Source organism: Anarhichas minor, unplaced genomic scaffold (genome assembly GCF_050575085.1).
Source record: "Anarhichas minor isolate MPS153535 unplaced genomic scaffold, ASM5057508v1 ptg000017l, whole genome shotgun sequence".
Classification (NCBI taxonomy): domain Eukaryota; kingdom Metazoa; phylum Chordata; class Actinopteri; order Perciformes; family Anarhichadidae; genus Anarhichas; species Anarhichas minor.
This window is the reverse complement of record NW_027466463.1, coordinates 15,078,379-15,106,353: the sequence shown is the minus strand read 5'-3', so window position 1 is coordinate 15,106,353 and position 27,975 is coordinate 15,078,379. Positions and strand designations below refer to the sequence as shown.

At 41.5% G+C, this 27,975-nt stretch overlaps 1 protein-coding gene across 1 annotated transcript; it reads right to left on the bottom strand.

Annotated features, from left to right (window-relative positions):
- Window positions 1–202: 202 nt before the first annotated feature.
- Window positions 203–16,436, bottom strand: polr3a (polymerase (RNA) III (DNA directed) polypeptide A). Its single transcript, XM_076093879.1, has 31 exons — window positions 16,244–16,436; window positions 15,776–15,911; window positions 15,497–15,634; window positions 14,828–14,999; window positions 14,559–14,713; window positions 13,925–14,164; window positions 13,616–13,778; window positions 13,120–13,256; window positions 12,942–13,045; window positions 12,707–12,848; window positions 11,784–11,924; window positions 11,575–11,644; window positions 11,152–11,279; window positions 10,928–11,066; window positions 10,582–10,746; window positions 10,196–10,368; window positions 9,294–9,405; window positions 8,711–8,829; window positions 8,019–8,156; window positions 7,363–7,533; window positions 5,973–6,086; window positions 4,398–4,484; window positions 4,230–4,312; window positions 3,193–3,363; window positions 2,866–2,959; window positions 2,617–2,709; window positions 2,294–2,458; window positions 1,938–2,102; window positions 1,351–1,482; window positions 1,113–1,245; window positions 203–1,024 (listed from the first exon to the last, which is right to left on the bottom strand). Exons 1-31 carry the CDS (start codon window positions 16,285–16,287, stop codon window positions 876–878), a joined length of 4,173 nt encoding a protein of 1,390 aa, XP_075949994.1. The 5' UTR covers window positions 16,288–16,436; the 3' UTR covers window positions 203–875.
- Window positions 16,437–27,975: the final 11,539 nt, after the last annotated feature.

Below are 27,975 nucleotides of genomic sequence, written 5' to 3'. Positions count from 1 at the left end.
TTCATACAAATGTCACAGTATAGGATATGGAAATACAATCGGGTATAGTACATCCAAAAAGTAGTAGAAATGTCCCAGTGTAGTATGTTGACAAAAGTCATAGTAAAATGTCGAAAAAAGTAATAGTATGTCCAAAAGAATCATAATATATGTCGAAAAACTAATTGTAATGTATGTCGAAAAAGAGTATGTACACAAACACTTTGCCATGTTTTCCTGGGTCATATATTTTATTACATTATATACATTATTACATGAATAGGCTTTGAACAGGAAGCCAAATGTCTGACCCAATGAACCCCCGCTGATCCGATTCTTGTATGAAAACAGTTTTTTTTTTAGAAAAGACAACCTGAAGTTGGTTTTGCAGTGTGAATGAAAAGTCTCGAAGCTGCAAAGCTAAAAACAAGCAGTTCTAGTATAATGCAAAACCAAGCGCCAAACCAGAAGAGATCAAGGCTGCTTCATGATTAAGAGGTAATCTTTACGTCCGCTGCACACTTGTTCAGTGCCATCACATTGAGGGAGTATAAGATTCTGTAACATCTTAATAACAGAGGAAACACACGGTTGATCAAACAAGTAAAAAGAACACCAAAGCATCTGAAGTTTTCTGTAATCGCCTCACAGTTAACTGAAATAATAATAATAATAATTCCACTACTTCCCAATGCTAACAGACTTGCTTTGTAAAACGAATGCAGTGTCCTCACAGTCCGTGGCATCAGCAGCGACATCCCGCCCCTCAAAACTATATTTTGTTTTTGATCCCAACAAGGGAAATCATTTGACACTTTGGCAGGCACAAGAGGTCTGTAGACAGCAGGCTCTCAGGAAGAAGAAAAAATCAACTTCTTCTGCTTCTTTTCTTGCCGCTATGTGATCAGAGGTATATGGAAGTCTGCACTGTCGAAGAGGAGAGGTCTTCTGACTGGAGAGGGATCCTTCTCGGCCTTGTGTAGTAGTTTAAACAGTCCCGTTCCGATATTCATTGGAATCCCCATAATGATGCACTCAGACACACCTGGACCAGGAACACAGGAAATGTTAAGGCCCAGTTAAGACAAAAGGGTTACGTTCAATTTCACTGCAGAGATGAAGCATCAGTTTACCACAGACTGAGTCCTTTTGTCCAAAGTAGGCGGCGTCGAAGAGATGATCGGCTGTTTTCTCGAAGGAGGCCAGCATGAGGACACTCTCCTTCATTTTGGCTAAACCGAACCTGGTAATTCCCAGTATCTCCCCCTTTGTAGCCAGAAGACAAGTATGCAGACAGGTGAAATCAGCTCTAACCACACACACACACACAGACACACACTGAAGAAATATCAAGATTTAGACCGGTCATACCTTGTAGGACATGAGATCTGCTAGAAGCATGACGTGACGCCGGTCAATGCTCATTCCATGGTTCACCATGGTGTACTGAATCTCATTGATGATGGTGGATCTAGCCCCCTCGATACCCAAAGTCTTCTCAACCTAGAAAAGGGCACAAGCTTGTAAAACATTAAGCTGCTACCTGCAGTCAACATATAAATCAAAATTTTCAGCCCAGGTAAGAAGTATATTCTACTATAAAGATGGATTTGGAATCATTTATAGTAGAGATGTGGATACTTGGAGTGGTAGCATTTAAAATAAGGTTTTTATCAAACATTCTTCTGCATTCACATGGACCTTAACATACACACACGGTATCATATCATATCTCAGTAGAGATAGGTGTTAAACAACAAAAAGTAAGCTCCTGCTTCACCTCAACCTCACTCAAATTGAGCTGACCTCAATGTATTGTTTGTAAAGAGCAGGTCGGTTCATGGTTACAGGTTCAGTCTCGGCGACGGATAAGAAGGAGGCAGACGAGGAACCAGATAAAGGACGCACGCAGGGCTCTAATCCAACCCACTGGGTTTGACTCTCCCTTTATGGATTACCTCGTATGTGTTGTTTGAAGTGGTCCTGCTTCCGTTCACTCCGTGAGTTGCCATGACAGCCCTCAGGTTGTCCCCCTCCACCAGCAGTTTGTACATGGTCTTGGTGCTCTGTTCGTCAATGTGAATGACGGCTCGGGAAACCTCCGGTATTCCTTGAACCACCACCTATCCACGGGAGAAATTGGAACAGTTAAAAAGAAGGAAAACAATGCACACATTTACTTTTTAAGTACCACATGAATTAAACAGGTTCATAGTCTTCCTTCTTACTGATCAGTGCTTTAGAAACAAACAGTTCTCCAGGCCGCAATCAGCAATTACTCTAATTAACAATTCACAGACCACCAAATGATCACCTTAGGAAGTTCCTGTTTCAATGACTGCAGCACGTAGTACATGGAGCTTTTGTTGTTCTCTCGTGGAGACACGCACACCACCGCCTCGCCGTGCACAGCGATGTCGCCTGGTTTCACTCGTAGTTTAGACATGCAGATAGAGTAACGCACCGTTTCTGCGTTTACCTGAAAGACAAAAACTAAAATCAGAGGCACAGCTACCACAGTTATTACTCAACACACGACACAAATTCCTCTTTAATCAACGTATATGTATGAAAGTAAGTGGGGATGCATTTGAAATATTCCAACATTGTGACAGTAACAATAAGAAACCGTGGTACCTCCAGTCGCAGCAGCCGTATTCTCTCCAGTGACAACTTCACCAGGATGAAGCAATCGTCTGGTAGAAAAACCTCCTCTATGTACTCAGAGATCTGTGGAGAAGCGAGAGAGACGTTGGCTTCATCACTGCACTGGTTCATATTCTGACTGACTCTGTTGAAACTACTGGTGTCCCTTAAATCAATACCTTCAATCTAATGACAAAAAGGGAGAAAGATGCGTGTAAAATATGCTGCCGGTGGAAATACCTCTCCGAGAAGAGTTTTCTCGATCCTTCCCTTCACCAGCCTGGCGAAGTCGGCGTCTTCTTCCACGTCCAAATGAGCCGTGATTATAGGGGTGCTGAGTGGTGAGTAGAGGACTCTCAATGGATTATTCAAAACAAGTCAGGGATGTGACAAAGAGACAATGTATGTGGCCCAGCAGAGCTCATTCTGCTAAATGCCTTAATTCAGTGTCTAAACCACGGATGCTTCATTAAAAGTAGCTACAAAATTCTCTAAATGTCAAACACGGTAATTGCTTCCATTTTCCTGCTTAAAAGGACCATAACGAAACCTAATTAAATGTCATACCTTATGTTCTTGGAGGCATTGATGATCTCTTTGATGCGAGGCACCCCCAGAGTGATGTTCATGGACGCCACACCAGCGAAGTGGAAGGTTTTCAGGGTCATCTGAGTGCCGGGCTCTCCGATGCTCTGGGCACACAGGGCCCCTACTGCTGAGCCGGGCTCCATCTGGGCTCTGTGCGAGTAAAGTAAACTCAACTGTCAGTTTAATGAAAGCTAAGAGAAAGTTGGCAATTATTCTACGAACGTCATCATCATCCCAACAGCCCTCAGATGACTGCACAGGGGAGTGTGCATGTGGGGGATAAAAGCCAATCACTAGATGAATCTACTACTCCTCTGCTGGAAGCATAACCAACGCAGACAGTTTATTATTTATTATTTAATATTTTAATTGAATCTGGGGATTGGCAGGCTGTCAGTCTCTCAACAACTACTCGATGGATTGCCATGAAATTTGGTACAGCCCGGATAATTAGGGGATTCAGTCTTTTACTTTGTTGCCACCATCAATTTGACATTTGTGGATTTGAGTGACATTTCTCAACTGTCACTTTGCGAAACTGACAATCTGACATTCTTGCCCCACTTCATGCAGCTGCTGGCTATGTGTGCAGAGGTGAGAAAGCAAGCAGGGTTTTAACTCTTAACCTTTATTGTTTCCAGAAGGAACCGACTGGAAAAGCCTGCCGTTATCCTCATATTTAAAGCGTATTGTTTCTTGTCACACTGTTTGATAGTTGCCCTCTGATGTGGTTTGACAACACTTCATTAGAACTAGTCATTTTCCAGCCTAACCCGACCTTTAGGATGGTTTCTACTAACTTAGAGGAACTCGGGCACATATTCAGCAGCTCATTTGTTTCTGTCTGTTACCAGAGGCAACATGTTGTTGTCCCAAGAGTATGTTGTTTACAGTTATCTGCAGTTCAGTGTCTTCTTGCAGCATAAAACAAAACTTTTGGATGTGTGGCGACATAAAATCAATCTGCTGTAAATGAGTATCAAACACAGACTAGAATAAAACCAGGCGTCTCGTACCTCATGTACTTGTCTCTGCAGGTTTCAAGGAACTTCTCCAGCTGGGTGGGGGTTATGCGGTCCAGCTGATAGAGAACTTTCGGCTGCAACGCAAAAGTAGTGATGAGCAATTAAGTTTCTGAAATAGCGGAGCACAGCACATTAATCCACGCGCTGTGTGGCGCCTACCTCGCTGGTGCCGTTGTCGTTGATTCCGTACTTGTCTCTGGTCTTCTTGATCCTTTCTGAGATACTCTTGACAAATTTCTTTATCTCCTACAGTCGAGGGGAAATAAATCAACAATTTCACAGGTCGAGCAAAAAGCCTCACGAGCGTCTTTCGGGGGAACAAATACTGAAGTGTGACCGAACTGTATGCTGTTTGACACGACACACCGTCATGCAGTTGTTAGATGTTACAGTAAAGGCACGACCAATGCAAACTCTCAGTAAATCACATTGAGCAATCTCTTAGCAACAATGTGGTTATTAAATACATTATCAATCTGTTCAAGCTCTCCTTGTCACAACATTCTCGAATCAGTTAAACCGCAATCCAGCATGCTCGGTCACTGTACCTCCAGGTACTTCTCTGAGCCTGTGGCAGTTAACTCCTTCACAAAAGGGGGGGAAAGGTTCACATGAATTATTGCCAGCAGGTAACTGCAGGCTTTTGACTCCATCTATTTGGATTGTTTAATCTATTATATATTATATCCAAGACAACTATTTTTCTGCCATGTTATGCCTTATTACAGCATACTGTCAAAAGCCAAAGGATATAAAGTAATGCTTTCTTTTGTACTTATGAGTGTGGAGGCGTTGCATAACAACCACAGGAGGTGCAAGGACTTTCTGTCGGCACCGTTTCCCAGACTAATAATGCAACATCAGTCAAGAAAAGAAAGAAAAGATTCTTTACAAATAGTGTTCACGAGTTCACCTTACAACCTTAAGTTTTGGTTGTTTCCTAACCTTGTACAAAAATAATTTAAGATGTATTCTGTAATACAAGTGGACATGTGGGTGTTTTGCCACAACTTTGATTTTTCATGCATGTTTTTTTGCTTTAATGAAAAAATAAACTGTATCAACAGGAAATGTTTAATTATTGTCAAAAAGCCTGTTACAACTTATTCATCTCTGCCCCAAAACTATTAAAAACACACCAGTGAGCTACACCTTTGTACTGTCACGTGTTCTTTTATTATGGTGAACAAGGGCACTGTAGTTTATTTTGATTCAATCCCCGTGTAAATACTCAGTAGTGCACTGAAAAAAAGACTGGCACTCCTTGTTTGACTAAAGTTTGATCGTTTTTAGCAAACTTTACTCAAACAGGAGTGTCAGTCAGTAGGAGAGAAATATATGAAAATACTGAGCCTTTTTTAAAAACGATATATTTGTCAGCAGTTTACTCAGAAGGCCTTAACAAAGCGGGTCAAAAAAGCTGGAAACTATTTTTAGGCACATTTTTGGTGCAAATCCAGAAATAGATGTTTGGATGTCTTAACTTTGCAAGATACCAAAGATACATCAATCTCTCATCAACTAGTGAACTTACCTGAAGTGATGCCTTAAAGAAACATTTCAGGGACTGTTTAACATTGATAGATACTTGATAGCAGACGTTTTGAGCTCTTAAGAGAGTCTTTTGCATTCTGCTCCCTTGTATTTCCATTGCAAGACGGCAAGAAGAAGTTGTGGAGAACTTATAATAAAAACAAACGTATCAGAGAAACAAACATAACTTTGATTGAATACCTCCAAGAAGCCGCCTTTGCAGCACAAGAAGTCAGCTCTCTTCGTGATGACATCAGCGGTGAGGACCAGCTCGTTCTGACTGAGCGCAGGCTCGTGTGTGCACACATAGATCGCCTGCGGGGAACGGAGAGGATCAAAAGGAGGCAATGCGGAGACAACACTTTCTGAAACTACTCACCTTAATACTTGTAGAAAATCACCTATTGACTGGAACAGAAATAGTTATGTCATTATATTCCTATCTGATCTCTTGTGCTTTTTTTTAAACAAATAAAACCACTAGAATAGCTTGTACCATCACATGTCCTCTAAGCTCTTGATAGACGGATGTAACTGCTTACTATAAACCGATAAAGCAGACAGACCGAAGCAAACACGCATAATAATTATTAAGAGTTCCTCTTTTACTTTGTTTTTTCTTTTATCGTCTTATATGTCATTTGTAAAACACCTTGCATTGCCGCTCGGTTTGAAATGTACCATATAAATAAAAATAGCTTTCCCGATAAAACAACAACATGCAGCAGATTGTTTTCCTGCAGAGCTCACATTCTCTGGGATCAATCTTGTCTTGTGAGCGAACACTCAATCACCAGTCACTGCGGTAAACACAAGTGGCATTTTAGACTGATTGCAGACTTCTAATCACACCGTAATAGCAAGAACACACGGAAACACCTGGGAACTACAGCATCTAGTCTCGATAACAGTTGTAAAAAAGACAAATACGTACAATCTGAGGAGGTTTTGTTGATTAAAAAAAAAACAGCTTTCTGTGTTTTTTGAACTGTTAATATTACCGGTATAAACAAACAACTTAAACAGCCCCAGAAAACATCAATAACTTTCTTTTGTTGTCAACCGTTAACTACGTCTCCGTTAAAGGCAACAACGCAAATAAGGATGTCGACGATGCCCAATAGAGAGTAAACATGAGACAAGTCCTGGAGGCAAATCTCCAGTTGACTAAAACATCTATTATAAACTATTGATCAAATAACTCAGTTTCCTGGAAATGCTAAACGATTGCTGAGAACATCTATTTGCTGTAATTTCACCGCTTCTCTGCTAATGAGCTGCTTCTAAAGCGGGCAGTTGGCTTCTCACAGCAAGAGAATGCGGTTTATTTTCCCTCCCAGAGCTTAAAATAGTCCATGAAAGTTGCGATACGGACCGAACGAAGCCAAAATAATAGAATGATTAGAGTGGAATGGGACTGCACTAACAAGGTGGGTTATGTGAGATAATTAACTATGCTATTGGTGTGCACACGTTTGTATATGCGTAGGTGTGTGCGCAGGGATGCATCTGTGCGGATGTGTTTAAGAAAGACAGCAGGCAAGAAGAAAGAAAACACCGAGCACAGCAGGTCCAAGAACTCTCCTCTCACCCGGATGTTGTCTAGGACCCTCTTAAACTCCAGCGGCTCGTCCTTTCCCTCCATGGCAGCTGGATCCAGACCATCGCCGCCGTAAATAAACTGGATGATGTCGCCGGTGGAGCTGCGTACTGTCAGGTCGTACTGTGAGCACAGATCTTCCAGGGACTTAACCAGACGCCTCTGTCCAAGCAAGCACAAGCAGGAACACAAGAAAATAGCACAGTGAGGCATGTGTGACAGACGCATGAAAGAAAGCATCTGCACGGACCCGAAAGTATACTTTGGGTTCAGGCATATATGTGAAAATACATCAGAGATGCAACCTAATTAAGTGCTCTATTGTTACTTAAGAGACGTACATCTACTGTAACTGTATGACAAAAAATGATCCATTATTGATAATCTATTTGTCATTTCAGTAAAAATGCAAACATTTATCAATTTAGGATTTGTTTTTTTGTCTAACAAAGAAATATAAGAAGTTGGTAGAAGTGATGAATTGCATTAAAACACAGTATTATAAGATTGTGCAGCAGAATAGTTACTACTACTCGTAAAATCTTCAAGTATGAAGGACACTGCAGACAGGCACATACTTTCATTCAGAGATGTGATGTCAGCATGGCAACAGGAGTGAACCCTGGGGAAAGGTCTTCAGCCATTACCTGCATGTATCCGGTCTCTGCAGTTTTCACAGCAGTGTCCACCAGACCCTCCCTGCCAGCCATGGTGTGGAAGAAGAACTCAGTGGGTGTCAGGCCGGAGTAGAAGCTGTCGGCCACAAAGCCTTTGGCAGCAGGCAGCTGTAGAGAGAACATGACGGATATATATATATATATATATATATATATATATATATATATATATATATATATATATATATATATATATATATATATATCTCACATTAATAATACATTTTATTTGTATGGCGCTTTAAAAAAGGTACTCAAAGACACTTCACACGGTACGAACAGAAACAATAGAAGTAATTACAATAAAAACAAAATAGACGACATCATAACAATAAGGAACAACACGGGAAAAAAATGTATTATTCATTATGCAGCAACATTAATTATTATGAGTAAGTCACACAAGTCTGTTGTGTGTGTAGTGTGTGCGACCCCCCGCACTGTGAGACACCGCACATCATGGTTACAATCACACACCAGAACTAAGGTCAGGAAAGAGAAGACATATTTGAAGACGTAATGTGCCGTAGCCATTTGCAAAAGCTCAGAATAACTATAATCTATCATTGGATCTCCCAACAAACAAATTCCGATTACAACAAGTATGATCCCTTGAAAAGGAAAAAGATAGCACAATAACAAATACATGAGTTGAATCTTACTTTTGAATGCTTTTCAAAGTGAGGCAGGGAGCGATTCTCAAACCCATCCGGTACTCGAGAGCCACTTATGGCCTGCTGGCCCACACAGGCAATCATCTGGGAGATATTGATGAAAGACCCTGTATGGATATTGAGAGGAAATATTAGATACAGTACGCAAACAAGAAATGAAATCAGAACACACGCATAGATTCCAATTCATTCAGTTTCAGAGAGCTTGATTCCCTCCAAGTTCATTGCAACTCGGTACTTTGTATCATGCATGGAGTCCACAGTCATCTTGTGACAAGAATAAACGAGTAAAAGTAGTCATCTACTTCCTGCTTGTATTTGGAGGTTACCGTTAGTTCACTTTACTGAAACTTCAGCGGCTACAGCCGTTACACTCCCGTAGAACCACACACACACACACAGTCAGAGTAAACAAAGTCTTTACAGGATAAAATGATAATCAGCGAAAAATGACATCCTTTGATGCTCCAGTTTCATCCATTGCCTCAGCATTCACAAAAGAATATTAGAATCAAAAATATACATAGCCAAACTAAAATTATTATTCAAGTTTCCTTTCAAGCGAGTTTACCTTTGGAGCCGCACAGAGCCATGACGAGAGGGCTGTTGCTCTTATCGAGCTCCCTGAGGCAGGCACTACCGGCTCGATCTCTGATGACAGACAGCTCTTTCAAGATGAGAGCCTGTTAAGAAAGACATTCTGAATAAAACAACCTCGGCGGCTGACAAACAGGCAAAAAAAAACACGTTATTAACCATGCGAGAAGACGTATTCTACAAACACAAAGTGGTGCTTGAGGGAGTCTGAATGCAGTTTGAGTCTTTTCAATATCCTACGATTTTCTTTTCTTGAGAAAGCGTCGGTGTTTTGGTGAGCAACTGCTCCTCTAAGGGATGGAGGTTGTCTGTGATTATAGATTTCACTAAGTGCTAAGTGGAGAGCAGGGCCGTCCTGCAATTGCAGTTTAAAAGACTTTGCATAATATCAAAACTTTGTTTTAAGGTTGTTTTTTTTGTTTTTTTTTAAATCAACAAACCTTTATTTCAACAGGTACCAGGCAAAAGTGAAATCTCTTAGCTATATTGCAGCATTGTCGTGCAGGTTTGTTTGCGACGTGATACCACAGCAATGGTGGTTTATATAATTGAATTAGATTAATCTAACATTAGTCTACATACTTCTGAGATCAAGCCTTGTACCAACATCACAAAACTTCAACGCGTCTCTAATTCACTTTCAAGATCAATTACTGGTTCTTCTGCAACAGGAAGCCATTCACGCCACTGACGAGTCACCCTAGGTGTGAATATCCAGTCAGTGCCATGGGGAGGGAAGGTGTCAGTTGCTAATAAAGGTATTAGATGAAAGACCTTAAATAGTACGTGGCGTGCACATGGCTGATTAAACGGCATGCAGCAGCGAGGATGTTTACCCCCCCCCCCCCCCGTATATGAATATGCATGCACGCCTACCTCCAGAGTCTCCTCTGCTGTGCATCCCGGCTGCTGCTGCAACTTGCCCGTGTGTAGAGCTTTGATGTATTCGTCACATTTCTGGTAACCGTCATCCAGTAGTTGCTGTTTGGCCGTCAGCAGACCATGGCCAGGTGTCACGTCACCAATGCCAATAGAAAAGCCACGGTTGGCTAAAAGTTGGGGGTTGAAAAAATTTAAATAAAATAAAAAATCAACTGAAATTGCAATCAGCGTCTCTATAGATTATCCAGTTTGCAGAACTGTTTAAGAGTCACCTATTCTGTTATTATTATTTATTTGTGATTGACAGGTGATAACATTGACGGATATCTCAGTTTGCAGAACATGGTAAGAAATGTAATGTCCCTGAGGATCCCGCCTACATAGATACACTGGAGCGAGTCTAGCCAGGCGAGACATGGCGTTAGCCGCCTCCAGCTGTCCCCAGTCTCTCAGCAGGATGTAGAAGATGTTGTTCTTGGAGCCGGACCCCAAGGTACCCTTGTCCAAAGAACCACACATCAGCTCACTGTTGTGGATCACCACGACTGGAAACGGGACAGGAAAATGAGAGAATTTATATCATTAGGTCACAGGATAGAACACAACTTGCTGTTATGTTCTCTCTCTCTAAATGGTTAAATAAAGGACATAATACATTTCATAACTTGCCAAATAAAACCTTTTCATTTGGTGTGTTTAGTGGACGTTTGTATTTAAGAAACTCACATGAGTCGTTGGTACAGAGATCCTCTCCCTTGCCACAGTACTGTTTGCCCCTGGTCCGCAGGTTCGCCTTGACTAGACAATCCTTGCTTGGCTTCAGAATGAGGCTGAAGATCTGTTTGCCCGTCCACAGAGCCATGGGCTGATGGACACACACACACAGCAAAATATTAGTGCCAGACCACAAACAGAGAGTTATGTAAAAAGCTCACCAGAGTGCACAGTACCTTCATGATAGCCGGGCGGGGGAGAGAGATCTTGATTTTTTCATCTTGGTCCACAAGGATTGAAGCGATTATCTGACATGCTTTTGATCTTTCAAAGAAGGTGTCCTTCAGAGTCAAGAGGTAAGCCCCTAGGAGGTAGAAATAAGCCAGAAAGTTACATCAGGCATGCAAACACATCAAAGGGGGGGAAAGGTAATAATGATGCAATCCCCCCCAAATTATTTATTTATTTTCACTGGCAAACGCACTTAATTCTGCATAAAAAGTATCAAAAAGTATGCTACTAGTGATGAGTCCTATTACTCTCCTTACTGAAGAAAACACTATATTTTAGAATATCCGCCTGTAAGTCAAAGCACCAGAAGCCTCCCATCATATAAAAACAGACCACTGTGACTGACTGCCACGCGTCACTGCACTGACCTGTCAGAAAGTCCTGAATGGCAGCAATCAGAGGTTCGCCATTTCTTGGAGTGACAAAATTCGCCTTTGTCTGGAAGAAAAGATAATTTGTGTCAAAGTGCAGTCAATTTCCTACAAACATCACAGTTACCAGAGATATCTTTTCAATGCTGAACGTCACACACTGAAAAGTGTGTGTGTGTGTGTGTGTGTGTTGTGACGATGTATACCCCCATGAGGACGAGGGCCTCAGCTTTGGCTTCTTCAGTCTGAGGTAGATGAAGGTTCATTTCATCGCCGTCAAAGTCGGCATTGTATGGGGTGCACACACATTCGTTGAACCGAAACGTCCTGTGAGGTTTGACTTTGGCCTGTGAATTTGAGGACCAATAGAACCGTTTAACACTGTACAGCTCTTTTCATTTTTAAAACACATGTATGTCACATATTTTCATTGCACTTTTGCAGAACTTGATTTTTGCATTTCTCTTACTATGGTTATTGTATTAATAAGGAATCCAAAATATGAATTAAAATCATGTGAAAACCTACTTGAACCCGTGTCTGATTGATGATGGTGAGAACAATCACTGAATCAAAACTATGTTGAACTTGGGAACTGTTATGCTCACAACGGTGCATTCAGACTTTGGAACATTAACTCATTTAGTTTGGTTTATAAGGTGCAGATAAATAATGATCCATTTTGTTCCAATCTGTCACAAATATCTGTCAAGCGTCTATGCCTGATCGGTGTACAACAGTGTTGTGTTCAGTAGATATTTAAAGTTATTATAAGAGCATAATAAGTGCATACAGATTCTACTTTTGGTTCCTCCGGTTTATTCCAGCGCCTGTAAAAAAAAACTCACTTCACATCTTTCCTATTCAACAAGTAGAATCAGCGGCTTTTGAGCACTGCACTGAGCCTGAACATGTCTTTTGAAGGCAAACTGTGAAGGGTACATTAAGAGCTGTGAACCAACAAAAGAAAAGCTAGATTTGGCAGAAGGGGAGAAGTTTAACAGCCTAACTTAACCCCCCTGATTGATGCTTCACTTACAATTTTTTACTTTAAAAAATGAAAAGTTGAAACACAAATACATAAAGATCAGTAAGTTAGTAAGTAAAAGTAGTCTTAAACTAAGCTTACGATGTGGGCCATGATGCTGAGTTTGTGCAGGGAGGGCTGTCGATTGAAGAGGACGATGTCTCCGTCTATCAGGTGCCTTTCCACCGTATCACCAAACCTCAGCTCTTGAGCAATCTTCTCACGGTTTCCATATTTCAGAAACCTGACCGAATGAAAAGATATACACTTTTGGTGGTGAACCACGGAAAGGAATTACTGGTTTTTATATTTTTGCATAAGAAGCAGCGAGCCTGACCTTTTCATCTGCGTGTGACGATTCTGGATGAAGTTGGCTCCGGGATGAACCTCAGGACCGTTGCGGACCAGTTTCCTCAATAGCTCCAGATTGGCTTTGTTCACCTATAACACAGTGTCACATTTAGATAGCTGTAGTTTCTCTCATGAACGTGGTAGTTCAGTATAGTGAGGCTTACCTTCTCTGGGTACGTCAGGATTTTGGCCACATGCACGGGGACGGCCACCTCGTCGATCCTCAGGTTTGGGTCGGGGGAAATCACAGTTCTGCCAGAGAAGTCCACTCTTTTTCCCGAGAGGTTTCCTCTGAATCGACCTGAATTTTTACAGTAACTAAATCAGTCATTCTGTAATTCAAAATGTGTACTTCTTTTCAGTTCTCTTCACTGAATTGTACAAGTTGAGTAGAAAATGAATACCTGCCAAGTGACAAATTACTTCAAAATGTGTCTTAGGGGGTTAAATCGATTTATGTCAGAACTCACACTAACATTTGAGACAACATAAAAACAACCCTCCCTATTGTACATGTGTATGAAACCGGCTTTAGAAGAAAGTCAGTTCGGCAGGTACTTACTTCATGCTCATTTTCTCTTTCGTGTACTTGCTATTGGCATTTACTGAACACAGTTGTACAATGTGTCCAGATGTCACAGGTTGTATTATGCAGTATACCTTGCTTCCCCTTGAGTCTCTGCACAAAGCCTCTCGTCCATTTCTTAGGTGCCATGTTGAGGGGGATGCCAGAAAGCTCGCTGTTGATGTAAAGAGCACACTGCAGCTGGAGGAAGTCCCAGTCCTCCATGATCATCTGGGTCTTCGCCCCTGTCATACGATGCTAAATGATAAAAAAATTAATTAAAAAAAACAGAAAAACAAATAGAGTTTGTTAATGTGGGCCATCTCCATGAAATTCAAATTAAATTAGCTGCATTCAAGACAAGGATAAAAGGTAAGTAGGCACCCTCAGTGACAGATACCAACCTTTTTGATGACATCGTTGAGGAAGATTATCTCCGTGAGCTTCATGGTGAGGTCATCCTCGTTGGTGCCCGACTTCAGGTCGCTGACCACAGAGGGTCGTATGCAGAGCGGAGGCACCAGGAGGCGGGTGAGAATGAGGTCCGCGGGTTTCCCTGCCTCGGGGTTCATCAGCAGCAAGGGAATGTCTTCTTGGGTAATCCTCTTGAACATGTTCAGCACCACCAGAGGGTTCAGGTTTTCCTGGAGAGGAAATAAGAATTTAAGACAAAATACAAGTTTATAAGTCTTGCTTGAAGATAAGATACTTCAATAATACTTATTTCCTTATGCCCTAGTTTGAGGAATATATATATAATGATCTTCTATAAAACCCTTTTTTTTTTCATTTGATAAAATATGCCAAACTTCTCAATAATAGAATAGAATAAAACTAAGAATCTGACCAACCATTCAAAGTCAACTTACAACCCTCATTTCATTCGTAGGCAAAATAATATTGAGGTTTTATACCTAGCCCTACTTCTGATGTACCTTTTTGTCTTAAGCATGCTCATCACTTGCCGTACCACAGCGTGGCAACACTTAACGACACCAACTGCACACAGTCAGTGTGAAAAAGTGTAAAAAAGTTCACCTGTGCTTTGGTCAGCAAAGGTTCCACCACTTTGTTGTGCTCTATCGCAGTATCAAAGGACTGCAGAAACTCTGACACAAAAGCATCCACCACCTTCTTGGTCGTTTTATACTTCTCATGGATGATCTTCAGCAGGCCACACTTCTTCACTGGTCCTGAAGAGAGAAAAAAGAGAGACGCATGACTCAAGTTTGTCCACTTATTACACCAAGATGGAACGCACAAAAAGGTGGTGTTGAAAAGTAAATATCAAAAATCTCTCTTTTCACCATTGAAAGCTGAACAACTCAGGCAGATTGTCCTTTTGCGACACTTATCAGAGATCTTCTTCTTCAACCCTCGCTTCTGGAGATAGGCCAGGTTGGGCCTTTTCAATAAATCCATGAACTGCAGTTTCTCTTCTTTCGTCAGCATTATGCTTGAGCATGTCTTACAAATCATCTGGAGACATGAAGAAAATACCCACATCACAACGCGGGCTGGGAAACAGTCTCTCACAGAAATGCTTAAATTATTATTCATGAATAAATAAATACGGTTGCATTGTTTAATGATATAAAATATCAATTTGACTATAATTTTCAAAGGAAAACAGCAATAACTTTACATACATTATACAAAAGTTGGATAAAACTATAATAACAGCCGGATAAACATGATCCTACTGGTGATGCATACACATAATTGTCAAAAACAATATATTCTACCTGTTCTAATTTTGATGCTCTAGTGACACCTACAGGAAATATATATTTCTGCTCGCTGCATTACAGATGGAGATATTTTGTTCAATTCAACTTTTGGGCCTTCCGACTGAATCTTGGTCTCCCTATTAATTTACGCCAACCATCTTATATTGTCTTCCACAGTGTGTTAGTCCCCCAAATGACTAACGCACTGTAGGATAACCACGATATTACAATAGACTGTAAACTTGCCTGTAAGATTCCTATGGTGGCTTTAAAATAGCCAACATGGAAACATGGCAGCTCCAGATCCAAGTAGCCATAATGTCCCAAGCAATCTGCCAGATTCTTCCCACATGTCAAACACGGTCTGTCTTTCTCACTGGTGCCCTGCAGGAAACACGAGAACAGAGGCATGAGCCTGCAGTATGAGGAGGGACCACAGCTGCATTAATGGGTGACAACATCATTGTTGCATGTTGGGTTTTTTGCCAAGAGTAAAACAAGTGTGTGTGTGTGTGCATGTCATACCATGCGGTGGTCCAACACTCCATAGGCTAGTGGAGTGCGTTTGGTGTCTTGGCTGTACAGATTCTTGCTGACCACCTGGATGTGGGCCTGCTGACGCATCTGTTCAGCAGATTTCATCCCAAAGCAGATGTGGCTTCTGTAAACAAATACAAAGAGTAAAGCAAAAAAAAAAAAAAGTGTGCAGTGACACGTTTCTGAAGTAAACAAGAACCAATAAAAAATATATATATATATATATATATATATACACATTGACTCTACGTTCTACCCCACATCATAGCTGACGTTAACTCTAAAGTCAGTATCTCTGAATCAGTCGGGGGCGTTTGATGGGGGCACTGTATCCTCTTTATTGTGAACGTGCAGAAAGAAAGTCGTCAATATTAGCCACATTTTGCAGCCTGACTGACACTGGCTAACCGGGCGAGCTAACTAGTTAAAGTTAGCTAGCAGTGTTCCTATACTCACATTTTCTTGGCCACATCCGTCTCTCTAAACTGCTCCTTCACCATTTTGGCAGCTTATCGTAAACAAATAACGGCACGAATAATTAAACTATAGTTCCGTCCTCATTACAGCGGACCAGTCTATGCTTGTATCCAGCACGCTGTTTCTTTACTTTCCCATGTTGTGTAAATGCTAGCATCCAGCTAGCTACATGCAATGCGATGGCAAGATAGCGTGTGAGCTACAACAAGCGCTGCCTTCGGGGTTCATCGGTAATCTAGGAACTTAACTCCTTAAAGGTTAAAAAATCTGTGATGAAAAGTATGTATGGTGATTTGACTTTTATCGTATCGTCTATATTGTTTTCAATTATAGACAATCCAGACCGAAAGTATTCGAAATATGATGGAAAGCCCACAAAAACCCGTATTTTTAAAACTTTATAGAAAGAACAAGTTTACAAGAAGTACCTGAACGCAACATGAACCTATGCACAACAACAGTAAGAAAGAGAAGTCAATGGAGCGCGAGCACAGTCAGTCTCAAGTGAGTGCTGACCCCTAGCGGTTAAAATGCGTAATATCTCCAGAAGGGATTTGGCGAAGGTGTCCTAACTAAAATATGTTATGTTATTTATTTATTGCCAACCTTGTCTTGCTTAAAGGAATGGTGTTATGTTTATGCTTGAGGTGAGGATAAGGGAAGAAATGTACTCTTGTAGACCAATATATTCTCAAATATAACAGCATTTAATAGCATATGGGTTTTACCATACATTTAGCATGCATCCCTTTTTGTGCTTATAGCTGCACTCATATCATTCAGCAGTGAAGTGGCACTAATAAGATTATGAGGATTATTTCCAAAAGACATTTCAAAAGACATCACTGTTGGCCTGTGGAGTCTGAATCTCTGCCTCCAGATGGCACCAAATGCATTTCAAATTGCTAGAAATGTAGAGACTGAAGATGCAGAGACTAAACAAACCTGTTTATACCTGTGTTTTGTTTCATGCATTGGCGTGGAAGTGCTGATGGCGGCTGATGACTTCCTGATGAGGATTTCCTTCCACAACGCGCTTGTGCTGATTAATTGTTCTGTCAACTGATAACCACCGACAGTGAAAATTGCCTGGTTGTATCTGATTTTCCATTTTCTAATTTTGCTGCCACTTACACCACGAAGGGCCTCTAATTAAACCTCTAATATAGTATTCAACATGGTCTAGGCTTTCTAAATCTGCCTCTGGAGGCAACGCATCCCCAAAGAGTTAGGTCTCTCTAATATTTTACATCTGGGGACACACAACTTTGGGTTGTGCAGATGTATCAGTCTGTCTAAATATATGTAAAGAGCAAAATAAATTATCTTAAAAGACACTTGAGGGACTGCTGCTAACAATGTTGTTTTCAGCTTGAGAGGCAGCTCAGTGATTCTCCCCTAAAGTGCCTCTTGAGCATCTGTGTATAAACTATGTATCAAATACAGTAATCTTCCAATCAAGAGCAAACACACACAGTGCTCCCTGTGGAGGAATTGAATATCTCAGAGCGAGGAAAACTGTCTCTCTCTCTCTCAAGACTCGGGTGTCCAGGGATTTGGTTACTGTCCCTGCTCATTAGGTTTAGATTTAGAGAAATGCTCTCAGATTATTTATGTAAATTCACATTTGCTCTCTTGTATGCACTGAAGCCCTCAGGGTATGCGATGACCAGACAATGCCCTTTGCCAATTTCTAAATCTGGAGCTTAATCGCTAGTTGCAGCTACCTCCAGATTATTTCTTTCATTTAATTGTCCAATCATTTAGTCTATTAAGCCAGAAAATAGTAGGAAATGCCCACCACAAATTCCCAGAGCCCAGCACGATGTCTTTAAACTGCTTGTTTTGTTTGACCTACAATTCAAAATCTTAAAGTATTCCATTTACAGTGAAATACTGTAAACTGCAAAATGTGACGAATCCTCACATTTGAGAAGCTGGAATGATAAATGGTTAATAAGTTATCAAAATTGTTTTTTTTCTGTTAATTGATTAATTGATTAACTAATGGTTTCAGCACTACTCTGTAAAAATAAATAAATGATGAGAAACCCCTCAGAGCCCAGAGAAGTGCTCCCTTTCTACCGCTTTCATCTGATCAGTGCGGGGCGGCCATTTAAATACTCAAGTGCAACCCAGTGTTTACTCATCATACCATTTACATTATGCAAAACGTATTTGTAGATCAATGTGACCACCATCTTTGTGTAATTAACATGAGTAATTACTGTGCTTAATTTACAGAGCCACCCAAGGTTCATAATGGGGCTGCAAAACATTGACCCATGACAATTGATTGATCCCTCCCTCCTTTAAAACCATGGCCCTGCTAATGACTAAGTAATGAGCAGATAGTGTGCAGCTAGGATGGCTAATACAGCTCTTGCTCTCCATATCCAGATTGGCTGATCCCCCTCCCTCCCCCTTCCTCCTCCTCCTCCTCCTCCTCCTCCTCCTCTTACCATGTTTTCTGCAATGGTGTCAGCTCCTCGCTTAAAGGCCCCTCTCCCTCTTGCTCTGTGTGTGTTTGTCCGCATGCATGTTGTGCACACTGCTCGGTAATCAGCCACACAGGCTCGCCTTTGGTGGCTGGAGACTGATTCAATATTCCACTGGGTAATTTATGCAGAACTAATTCTCTACAGGAATGGAAGGGCTTGGAGGAAGGCAGAAAGAGAGAGAGAGAGAGAGAGAGAGAGAGAGAGAGAGAGAGAGAGAGAGCAACGCGTAGAGGAAGAAATCTGTGGTGAAATAATTATCCCCGGTGTCACTGTAGCAACCTTCTGTGAAGTTGATGTCAATAAAATATTGAGCTACACAATCCATTTCAATTTCACCTCAAAAAGATGCTGCAGAGGGTCGGGTGGCTGCAGGAATAAGGAGCACTGTGCACGTGGTAAAAGGATGCACATCGACACACACCGTTTATGTTAAGCACACAGCGAGGCGGTGGCTGGCGACATGTGCTGCTTACCGACTGGCTGGGAAGCACATCATTGCATTTAGTGATTTAACTTGTCAAAACAGCAGTCCTCCGTGTCTCCTCATATTTGCAAATAGTGGGTTTGAACAACTGGAGATTAAGTGAAAGAGGATGAGATGAAAAATGAAATGAGGGGAGCTTCCCGGGAGAGCCATTGGGAGCACGGTATAGATTATGGTCATTTGTGACGTACGGGTTTGTAATAAGAGCCCTGTGTCAGAGTGCATTTGAGTGCATGGGTATGTTCTGAGGGCAGGGATGGAGATGGGCTTCATTGTATTCTTCTCACAACTAGTATTGATCAGCACAATGAGTGTGGAGTTGTGTACCGTTGGTCTGACAACAGCAGTAATGTCTGATCTATAAGATCTAGTTGGTCATCAATCAGCACACCGTGTTTGTCTTGTTATTTAATGAGCTTTTTTAATGGATGCAATACAGACAACAAGAGAAGACAGATATTCTTGATTATTTTCGCATACACATAGTACTGTACCAAAAATAATAGAAACAGAGCTACTGAATAGAGGTGGTCCCTTAGATGGCCTGAGGATGGACATCTATTTTCGAAGCCGGAAACAATACATGTTTGGCATTTTAGCTGAAAGGTGCAATGTACAGGATGCAGAGCATTTTTACAGCAGCAAACAACTACTGCCATGTAAAGATGAAGTGGAATAATGTCATGAGTAGAAAAACAAAGTCGCTCTCCCTCTGCACGTGTTGTTATCCAAGCTTGTCCGTGCTTTATTGACATAGCCGTGCCGGCTGTGCATTCTTTTAGTGCATGTTAGTGCATGTGAGTGTGCCCCACTCCTTCGGTTGCAGAAGCGTATCACCCACCCTCCGGTTCCCCCTCAGGTAAGCACCGTTAGCTCTGACAGCACCGCCGGCCCAGTCATCTCCACGTTGAGAACCTTTGAGATGCAGTAGAAATGCTCCCAATCTTGTATATAGCACCTTTAGTAAATTACTTAAACTATGTCCTTTTTTTAAAGGACACGGGATCATGAACAGATCCCGTGCTAACACAGTTTTAGTTGAGGGGACAGGGGATTAAATTAGTCCTCACAGTCTTCGTTCTGAGCAAGAATGCATTCTTAAGCTAATATGAGACTTCACTTGACTTAGGCAAATACATCTTCCAAAGCTATATCGTCTTTTCGGTGCAAAATTCTCTATAAAACAACCAAAGAGGGGATTTTGTACTTAAAAGATCGTAACAATGTAGCAGATGACCACAAGTGCCACCCGAGGCAAGAGGCTCAAGACAAAGCCTAAACTAAAGTGGAGAGAGGGTACAACCTTCCCTCCTTTCTGTGACGACGAGAATAACTTCAGCTTTAAGGTCAACATACTGGAGAAGATGACTCCAACACAAAACTGTGTTAGCACTACAGAGCAAGTCCAACTCAACCGTGAACAAACTTTCTGTGTTTGTCTACAGTGTAACTGACTTATGATCTGACAAATATCCTGAGTCACATGTGAGCCAGGCCATCAATTGTTACACTGTGTTACTGAAGTAAGTGAAATATTAATCTGGCACATAGACAAGTCCATGGCAGTTTTACAATGATCAGGACTTTTATTAATCCCTGACTGCATGTAATGCTGCTGTAGAAATAAACATAGTGGTTAATATCAAACACAAAAGAGTTTCATCATGTCGGCACACACATTTTGACAATGAAAAAATGTAAGATTGACACAGATATAGTTTTACAAATACTTACACGTGTACTGGGTATTCAGAAAGGTATAAAAATGTGGCAGGATTTGCTGTAACAGCCACATAAGTCCACATGCTGAAGAATAATGTTATTGTTTCTTTCTGTCTCTCCGCGGACACCCCCGCGCTCTCCTCCCAGACATCTCATTATTCTGCATCTTCGTCACTCTTATTAAAGCCATACATCTTAACTTGAGGCCAGTGCCCGTCGATGCAGTGGAATACATACATGTCAAAACATTAGCAACGTGTGTGAAACCGTGCTCCGTCCTACACTCAGGAGAGCCATGTGCAAGATGAATAATTTATCCAAATGAATTATAACACCAGCATCTCCCCACCAAGGCTTTTGTCTGAGTGAAATTCCTGCTCACATTTCAGTTCATACAGTTGGCCTTGCATAAACTAGATACCTCTCTGGACAGATTTGCATAGAAACACCCTGCAATATGGTGAAAAGGGAGCAATTAGGATTCATGACGGCGCCTCCCCTCCGGATGCTCTGCTGCCATGTGAGACGGCAGCAGCTGATTGAAATGGAGGAGCATGGCCTTGTTCATGCGCCTCTGTCATCCTTCTATCTCCCTCTCCTCCTGTGGGGGGCAGCAGGGTCGACTCCAGCCTCCAGGTCCGGTCTGGTCCACCTTGTCTCTTCCTCCGTCAACCTTTTCATTGTCGTCCTCCGAAGTACAGATTAGCAGTGGCTCACTGCTTGGTTGGGACTTTTGTAAGGAGCCTGAGGGAAGGAACCTCTCAACCACCGGGTTAACGACATCATCAAGCACAGTGTGATTAGTAGTTAACGGATGCAGCGGGTCACTTTGTGCAGTTGTTTGAAACAGGTGATGAAGTCCTTGCTGTTGGAGTCTGGCTGCTTGGAGCGTGTGGGAGGTGTTTGACACAAGCGAGGCTTCCAGCTCGCAGAACCAGGAACAGATGGTGCTGGAAAATTAGGCATCTCTTAGAAGCATTGAAACCCCCTCCAACGACACTCCCCACACTTCTCTCTCTCTCTCCTCACACACACTCTGTTTTTCCCTCCTGCTTTCTCTTTCCTCCAAAAACGAACCTTTTTTTATGCCAAGATTATTTTAGAGAGCACTAGTTACTGCTCATACAAGTGTCATGTTTTTAAAATCCAACCCCTGAAAAAAAGAGCAAAGCTGCTGGAGGATGAGGATGTCTGACATCTTTTGCTCACAGTGGGAACGCGGGGGGTGCTTTGGGTCATCTGTCGGTATGAGTTTTTGTTCACCTGGATGGAGCCAGCAGATGGCAGGGTTGGGTTGAGGCCTCTTCAGGGAAAAGACAGCAGAAAGCCAAGAAAACAGTCCCGTTTCTTGAAGCACTCACTGGTTGTGCTCTTTCAATGCACCACAGATAAATGGCAGCATAATGTAAGAGGATAGATGTGCAAGTATTTCAATGTAGCCTATGTGATCTATGTGCTATGGCAGAGTGCAACTGTTATGGTAATATGTCCGGTGCTTAGTTATGCTGAAGGCTTTTGAAGTCATGATGAAGTGGTTCGATTTATGCTTTACTGATTGGTCACTGATCAGTGGCGGCGTTTGGCAAACGGTCCATTAACCATGCAGGATAATGGACATGTGTGCTATAAATTTGAAGTTAAATATGGTTTAGCAACTGAGATCTGGTGAAAACCAAAGCTACATCCTTATTGTGGAGTTAAAGCCCCGACTTGTATATTTGCCATGTGATTTGTTCTATTTTCTGTGTGTGGTTGTCAGCTCTTCATTCACAATCTCCCAGTCGAATCCATGACGCGGCTATTAGCATGCAATGCTTCCTGGCACAATGTCTCTATAGTCTCTAGTCAATGTCATAAATCTACAAATCCCACACATAGGGCTTTAAAAATGATCCTGTTACTTAAAATTCAGTTCGTTATAATCTGTTGGAGAAAAGATAGGTCTTTCTGTGATCAGATTACAGTTGCATTGCTTTGTTTCTTGTGTGCCCCACCTCCATATAGCAGTTATATGCATATTCAAACCTCTTGGTCTGTTCCTGTTTATTTGCCAATCTACTCTGTATACATGTAAACGTTTAAAAGATTGCCATGTAATTTTGAAACAGGGAAGTCACTTCTTTAAATAAATAAATATATTTGTTTAATTTGTTTGTTTATGTATTTATTGTGTATTTCTCATATTCAATTTAGATTCTAATGTGTGAGCTTCACAACTGGAAGCTTTGTAAAGGTGTTTTACTGAATAATCCCATGTTGCATTTATATATTATGTAAATAAACTACAGCAAATCCATGGGGATTCACAGTTTATTCTATAATTGGTTGAATAATGTACGCAATGAATGAACAAGTATTGCATGTTCATTTGTGTGAATAAGCAGTCGCATCATGAAACAGCCAAATTAGTCATGCTTATGGGAATAAAATGTTAAAATGTTGCTGTCATTACATGCTAATCCTTAATGTAGCTTTTCGAAAAGATGTCAAAGATTTAATGTTATTTTGGCTCTGCAAAGAAATGACAAATTCAGCTTTCTTTAAGGCCAACATTGCGGTTGGCTTCATTCAGCAGACTACGGCTTGTGTTTCATTCCAGTCATGTTTGCTTCCCTCCTGAGCTCCTGTCTCCTGCAGCAATCTGTCTGAAAAATGCATACATAACATCCTGTGAAAATAGCTTTCTGCAGGGACTCCACTAAAAAGCTGCGCTGCATCAAATGTTCCTGTCATTCTCCGCCAGGCTGAGTTGATGGCAAAACATTTGCATACAGCACAATCCGAGAGATCAGAGCTGTGTGAGAGCGTGCGTGCGTCGTGTGTATCCGTGTATATTAATTTGCGTCTCTCTTTTAATCCTGTTTTTTTATGTGAAGGGTAAGTTCCCCTAAATTCCAAAAAATATGTTTTTTTTAGACGTTAAAAACCTTAATTGAAACTAGTTTCTGCTAAAGAAATAGTCCTTATGATAAAGGTTGACGGTGAGATGTGTGGGTTATCCAGTGTAACCAAGATGTTGTTTATGGAAAGACACATTGCAGTTGAGTTTATAAAAGCCCTTCAGAGGCAGATATCTTTGCATGACAATATCAGGACTGCATATCTTTGTCTTGATTCATCAGAGGTTTTATAATACACGCCTTAATCCAATAATTTTCCTAACTCCACAAGAAAAAACAACAACCCAAAAACCTGAATATGTATGCCATTGGCCAAAAAGACAATTAAAGCAGAGAGGAGGGTTATTTCATTACAGACTTCTCTCCCTAGTGGAACAGGAGTGTGGTAGATTTGATTCTCTGGCTGTGATTACCAAGCCCTCGGCTATGAGATTGATGACTATGAATCAATTGTTTTCAAGGGGACTCTCACTGGGGCGCCGTAGTAGTTAAAGACGAGAGGGAGTCTACTGAAAAAGCAGCCGGCCTTGGTTAAACAGACCATCAGGTAGTCTCATCGTTTGCATGCGGCCACTTAAATATTCATGCATACTTAAGGGCGAAATGAAACCAGCCGCGGTGCTCAAACAAACGCCCCCTTTGCCTCAGTATCTGCCACGGTTAAATGAGCAGTCGCCATGACTGGATGGGAAATGTTTAGTCTTGCTCTGTGTCATCCTATCAGCATTTAATATGTGCCCAAGACAATACTAATCACGCCAGGCTGCTCCTCATTATGGGTGTATGTAATGCCTGTGAGAGAACTCTTGACCATGTTAAAGACCAGACAAAAATAAATAAATAAATCTTGTGAACATGAGCGTGTGTGTAAAGGTCTGCTGTAAGTAACGCTGTGTTGGAGTGTTAGGTTTAAGTAGAGCTGTACACAGTGTACGTCCCTCCACAGTAGGTTGACTCTATAGATCTGATGCTACCATTGGCTCATCTATACTCTTGACAAATTCTTACTCTCTCCTGCTCAGCTGGTCACGGCCTTACATTTTTTGTTTTTCTCTGCAGTCTTGGAATAGATCTGCTCGACTGGAGGAGACCTGGATGCCGTCCCCCTGCCCCACCACCAACCCACCTCCTCGAGTGAAGTCTTTTCTCTGACACATTCAATACCGCCCAACACTATTGACCTGACATATTGATGCGAAGGGGCCTGGCTGCTAAGAGGCATCTGGCCCGCAGTATATTGAGCATGCAGTCGGCTGGAGGAGAGGACTTGCAGTCCTGTGCGACAAATAAAAAGCAGCATGATAAGTTTCATTTCAAAATCAAAAACAATGCAAAATATCAGTGAGTCAGTATGTGAGTATTAACAACAGGTGGCGCTAGCTACCCAGTCATCATGTTCAAATCAGGCCTCGTCGCTGACACACTAGCTTCAGTGTGTTATGATGACATAGAACAAATGAAAACATGGACTGCTACACTGGGTGCAGTGAGAAACGACATATTCCCCCCCTTGCTGATGTACAGAGGCTGACACTGAAATTAGCCATACCACCCCCAACACACAAACACACACACACACACATATGCACACACACGCATATGCGCACACACACTATACACCAATCCCATCATGCTCTCTCCCTCCCCCATCCCCTTGAGGAATAAGAGGGGATTATGTCAATGCAATTCAATTGTATGAGTGGGGGTAATGAACTCTTCCTTTTATCTATTCGTTTGCTTATTAAAGTATTTATTTGTGCCTGTTATCTGTAGATATGAATCAGGTACGTAGGATGTAAGGGTAACAAACGTTTGATGGCAAACAAATTAGCAGAAATTTCAGATCAAGAGATTCCTTTTTTCTCTCCAAGGTTTTGGATTGATGTAACTGTTGCCTTGTTTCTCACATTTCGAATCAAAAAGCTCTTGGAGGTGGAGCCAGTTACAGTAAAGTATCTTAACACTCCATACGCATAGCACATATATTTTCCGCTCCAACGAGAAGACAGCCACTCCTTGTTTAGAAGTGGCCCTTTCTTATTTAGGTCAGTGGTCTCCAGTCCATTTCATGTTCTGTTGCCTCTACAGTGTCTAAATTGCCCAGCAGGCAGGTGCCATTAGAGCAGTTTGTTTGCAAGGTAAGCAGCTATGAGAAGTGACAGCAGTAGAATTACTAATGCACTTTGGCTGTCATTTCTCTCTGAAAGCCCCTGCAGGGAGGGCCTGATTAAATTGATATTCAACCTCCTGCATGTTGTGTGCCCAGGCCTCATTAGCATAGGGTTTAGATGACACAGAGAGAGGGATGGCATTAGTGTTGTAGGAAGCAGTTAGACACTGTGCTGTAACTAATTTTCCAATTATAATGGGTGCCTACAATGTAGCGTATTAATGATTCAAATCACATTATTAACAGAGCATGTATGTTTAAGAATCAAGAGACAATGTGTGAGAGAAGAGAAGAGGCATTTAACACAGTGGTGGGTCACAGGAAGTATCAGTATACATTATAAGGGATCAGAACAAGAGTAAGCCTTTGTGTAGTGCCGCGTGACAAATAGACAGAAGTGGCATCCTGTCGATGTCGACTACATCATTATACTGCGTAGGTGAGGCACCATGCAAAGGTCCGGTCACACAGGAAAAGGAGCACCGCGAAATCCTGTCGTTATGAAATATAAGTAGCAAATGCATTCAAGGTGAATAAAAGCCAAATGGTCTCAAACCTGTGAGGAAACTCCAACACTTGACCGACCATTGGTGTGACTTTATTGCTCAGCAACTTCATCACTTACTCACTCACTCACTCATACCCTTTTGCACCAAAATGAGCCTGTATATGCCAGGTTTTTTTGAATTGTGGGAAAATCGGCTCAAAATAGGTCATGGACTCCTTTCCCATTGCCAGTACACCAGTATGCTTTTTTTGTGTCATGTTCTATGTCACGAACATGCCGGAAAACGGGGTTCGTAAACTGTGGAAAGCAGCATGGAGGCAAGTGAAAATGTAGCGATAACTTTACGGTCACTTGTTATCTTATTCCTGTTACTTAATTTGTCTCTCTTTAAAACTCAATGCTTTGGAGTTATGTTTGAGTGCTGCTTGGATGGAAATGGATGGAATTCATGGCTGAATTGACAAAGAAACACAGAAGTTACCAACGGAGGAGCGCCAGAAAAGAAGTACAAAAATAGAGTGTCCACCGAGTGTCTTGTTTCCATCACTGCTGATTAGAGCTGGAGCCAATTAATACCTGTTACCATACAAAATAAACTTTGATGCTCGTAAAAGAAAACACAAATTTGTACATGTTTTAGGGTCAAAGGAAGGATAAATAATACATTTTGTCCAACTTTGTTCAAAATATCATGAGAATATGAACAGTGTGAATCCTGTATTGTGTATTGAACCTAAATGTTATCATTTCTTCACCTAGTCAGTGTGGACATAGGTCCTTTAATTCAAGCTTGTCATGTACAGCAATGCAGCACAGCAATGCAATGAGAAACCCATTGCTCACTGACCTCTCTTTAACCCGAGTGGCTGTTTTACCGGCCACACACTGGGACAAGCTGTCCATCAGGTGTGCACTCAATGAGGACAAATGCAGCCTGACCCAAGCTGCTTTCAGGAACAGGTAGCACTGATGCTGTTTACTGAAGATTTACTGTACTGTTTATCCAGTTTTCTGGCAGCACGGACGTGCAGATTAGAGGATTTGTCGAAAAATAGTTGCAAAGGTAAAGTGCACACTTAGCACGTTAATTTGCATTATGATTTGATATTTCATGTAAATGGACTTAAATTCTGTTTATTTTGTCAATCAATGTTATGCTGCGTGCCGTGGTGTGTAAATCATTTTCTTGACAGCATCCTTCTGTACACGTTCTGTAAAACCTAAATAAAATCTTTACTGCTCCCTCCAGGATTAGCTGTGGTGAAAGCTGTGGTTAGCACTGAGCAAATATTTAAAGTCACTGCTAAAGACATCATCACCACTGCAAATAAATGAATTGAATTCTGCTTATAGCCTTCCCCCCCCCTCCTCTTACCTAAATGGATATTTGATCCCTGGGGAACACCTAGTGCTTTGCAATCTGCGC